Genomic DNA, 3,536 nt, shown 5'->3' with positions numbered 1-3,536 from the left:
TTTGTTTGGCTACTTTATTAATCAGTATGATACATGAATAAACATGATAATCGCGATAACCGTTCAAAAATCGAATCGTAGCACCCTGAATCGTAATCGAATCGAATCGTGGGGTGCCTAAGATGGCACACCCTTATAATACAGTCAGGACAGCTGCAGTTTATAGTCCAGTGCGGCTTATCTATGAACAAATGCTGTTTTCCTGTCAAATTTTGTGGGTGGCGGCTTATAGACCAAAAATTATGGTAGTTACTGATAACACTTAATACAAAATTGGAGTAAAACTTGTCCTAATGATGAAGTTTCAAGCAAGTCTCATGTTTCTGTAGCAAAAATCAGGCAAGTCAACTGCCCACTAAATTTCAAGCGAGTCATATACGTAAAACAATCTTGCTAATTAAAATTTGAGTTAGTTTTTTGGTTCCAAATATTCAAAATCAACTTTTTCCTAAGTAAGCACACCAAATTTGTGTCATTTAATACTAGGTAAAGTCAAGTCACATGAATATCAAGTCTTGTATATTTTAGCTTAGCAACTCCCAGTCTGATAATATCATCACACAAGTTTCCCACTACTAGTTCCTTTGTATCTGAAGTCTGGCATGCTCCACACCCTCTCCTCTCTGTCTGTCCCTCTTTCCACATCTTCCGACACCGTCTTCAGGTCGCTCAGGCGCGCGCCATCAGTTGACACCAGACCAACCGAGCTCCCGAAAGGATTGATCTTAATGCGGGATCTGAAGTTCACCAGGGACATGCTCTTGGCACGTTTGTTGCTCCACTGGCGGGCGAGCCGCTGGGTCTCTTCCTCTTCCTTCAGTTGCTCCACAGTCTCCACGAGGATGGACCGGAAGAGGCCCGATACCTCATGAACTTCTGGCTCGCTGGCTCGGATTGCGTCACGGAACCTGTGCACGACCAAAGTATTACACGAGAAGATTTTCCCCCCTTTGTTGTACAAAATAAACCTTTATTTTTTGCAAATTGCTCTCTATGGTGCTAAAAAGACACCCGAGACACCATCCTAAACAAGATCAGGTTTTCCAAAAACAGAATCTCATGAGATTATACATTCATTTTGCTGTTCCAAATTTAGCAAGTCTTCTGACCTACTTGGATGGATTATCCATGTTCTCCTTTTGCAGTCCGGGGTTTCTCTGGGCACTATTATTTACTCCCACTTTGCAAACACATGCATATCAGGTTAAATGAAGACTGATGCTAGGCTACATTGCTGTCTATGTGGCCTGCGACCAACTGGTGGCCGGTCCAGGATGTACAGTGGCAACAGTACAGGGCAAATAAGTATTTAGTCAACCACTAATGGTGCAAATTCTCCCACTTGAAAATATTAGAGAGGCCTGTAATTGTCAACATGGGTAAACCTCAACCATGAGAGACAATGTGGGGGAAAAAATCCAGAAAATCACATTGTTTGATTATTAAAGAATTTATTTGCAAATCATGGTGGAAAATAAGTATTTGGTCAATACCAAAAGTTCATCTCAATACTTTGTTACGTACCCTTTGTTGGCAATAACGGAGACCAAACGTTTTCTGTGACTCTTCACAAGATTTTCACACACTGTAGTTGGTATTTTGGCCCATTTGTCCATGCTGATCTCCTCTAGAGCAGTGATGTTTTGTGGCTGTCGTTGGGCAACACGGACTTTCAACTCCCTCCACAGATTTTCTATGGGGTTGAGATCTGGAGACTGGCGAGGCCACTCCAGGACCTTGAAATGCTTCTTACGAAGCCACTCCTTTGTTGCCCTGGCTGTGTGTTTGGGATCATCGTCATACTGAAAGACCCAGCCATGTCTCATCTTCAATGCCCTTGCTGATGGAAGGAGATTTTCACTCAAAATCTCTCGATACATGGCCCCATTCGTTCTTTCCTTTACACGGATCAGTCGTCCTGGTCACTTTGCAGAAAAGCAGCCCCAAAGCATGATGTTTCCACCCCCATGCTTCAAGGTGGGTATGGTGTTCTTCAGATGCAATTCAGTATTCTTTCTCCTCCAAACACGAAAACCTGTGTTTCTATCAAAAAGTTCTATTTTGTTTTCATCTGACCATAACACATTCTATCAGTCCTCTTCTGGAATATCCAAATGCTCTCTAGCAAACCGCGGACGGGCCTGGACGTGTACTGGCTTCAGCAGGGGACACGTCTGGCAGTGCAGGATTTAAGTGCCTGGTGGCGCATTGTGTTACTGATAGTAGCCTTTGTTACTGTGGTCCCAGCTCTCTGTAGGTCATTCACTAGGTCACCCTGTGTAGTTCTGGGATTTTTGCTCACTGTTCTTGTTATCATTTTGACGCCACGGGGTGAGATCTTGCATGGAGCCCCAGATCGAGGGAGATTATCAGTGGTCATTTAAGTCTTCCATTTTCTAGTAATTGCTCCCACAGTTGATTTCTTTATACCAAGCGTTTTACCTATTGCATATTCAGTGTTCCCAGCCTAGTGCAGGTCTACAATTTTGTCTCTGGTGTTCTTCGACAGCTCTTTGGTCTTGGCCATAGCGGAGTTTGGAGTGTGACTGACGGAGGTTGTGGACAGGTGTCTTTTATACTAATAATGAGTTAAAACAGGTGCCATTAATACAGGTAATGAGTGGAGCCTCGTTAGACCCCGTTAGAAGAAGTTAGACCTCTTGACAGCCAGAAATCTTGCTTGTTTGTAGGTGACCAAATACTTATTTTCCACTCTAATTTGGAAATGGATTCTTTAAAAATCAAACAATGTGATTTTCTGTTTTTTTTTTCCTCACTCTGTCTCTCATGGTTGAGGTTTACCCATGTTTACAATCACAGGCCTCTCTAATCTTTTCAAGTAGGAGAACTTACACAATTGGTGATTGACGAAATACTTATTTGCCCCACTGTACCATAGACTAGATTTCAACTCGGCCATCATCCTAATGAGCACAAGACTGATAAAAAGTGGGTGACTGAGCACATCTGTGCAACCCCTAGTAGCTGAAGAATCTAATTGCATGTAACTGACTTTCCGATATATGTATTTGAAATAAACACCTAGCTGGTAAAGTATTGTCTAAAAAAGTTGTAAAGCAATACAACAAAAATGAATGACATAAACAAGAATCCTATAATGTATTTCATAATGAGTCAAAATTATTTTTCGAACAGATCAAGTGACTAGCATCTTGGCAACGGAGATTGAATGCATGAATGAGGATCTTCAGCTCATCAACATTGAACAACAAATATTGTTCATACAAATGTGGAGGCACAGGCGACGCAGAAGACGGTTGCGCAGGTGGTCTGTCTGACTGTTGATGCCTCACTAAGACTGGCAGTTTACGAAATCTAGCATCGGGTCGAAGCCAGCAAGCTGCGTTGTCCAGCGTTTTGTCCAATTTCTTTGCCGTGTCCTACAACCAGCCAGTGGGAAGCCATAGCAGATTTCTGGCGGCTATGTAACTTCCCAAACTGTGTTGGAAGCCTTGATGGTAAACACGTTATCAAAAAAGCACCGAGACGCTCTCAATCATTGATGACGTATCAAG

At 42.6% G+C, this 3,536-nt stretch overlaps 1 protein-coding gene across 2 annotated transcripts in view; it reads right to left on the bottom strand.

Moving 5' to 3' along the window:
- rd3 (retinal degeneration 3, GUCY2D regulator) overlaps positions 1-3,536 on the bottom strand; it is a 9,475-nt gene continuing 5,939 nt past the window's right edge. For both annotated transcript variants that reach the window (XM_057823675.1, XM_057823676.1), the window contains exon 3: positions 1-908. In XM_057823675.1, the coding sequence (XP_057679658.1) occupies positions 557-908 (352 nt within the window). In that variant the 3' untranslated portion in view covers positions 1-556. The remainder of the gene's footprint in view (positions 909-3,536) is intronic.

This window comes from Corythoichthys intestinalis, chromosome 19 (assembly GCF_030265065.1).
Source record: "Corythoichthys intestinalis isolate RoL2023-P3 chromosome 19, ASM3026506v1, whole genome shotgun sequence".
NCBI classification, from domain to species: Eukaryota; Metazoa; Chordata; class Actinopteri; order Syngnathiformes; family Syngnathidae; genus Corythoichthys; species Corythoichthys intestinalis.
The sequence above is the reverse complement of the archived record's forward strand: the minus strand, read 5'-3'. Positions and strand labels throughout refer to the sequence as shown.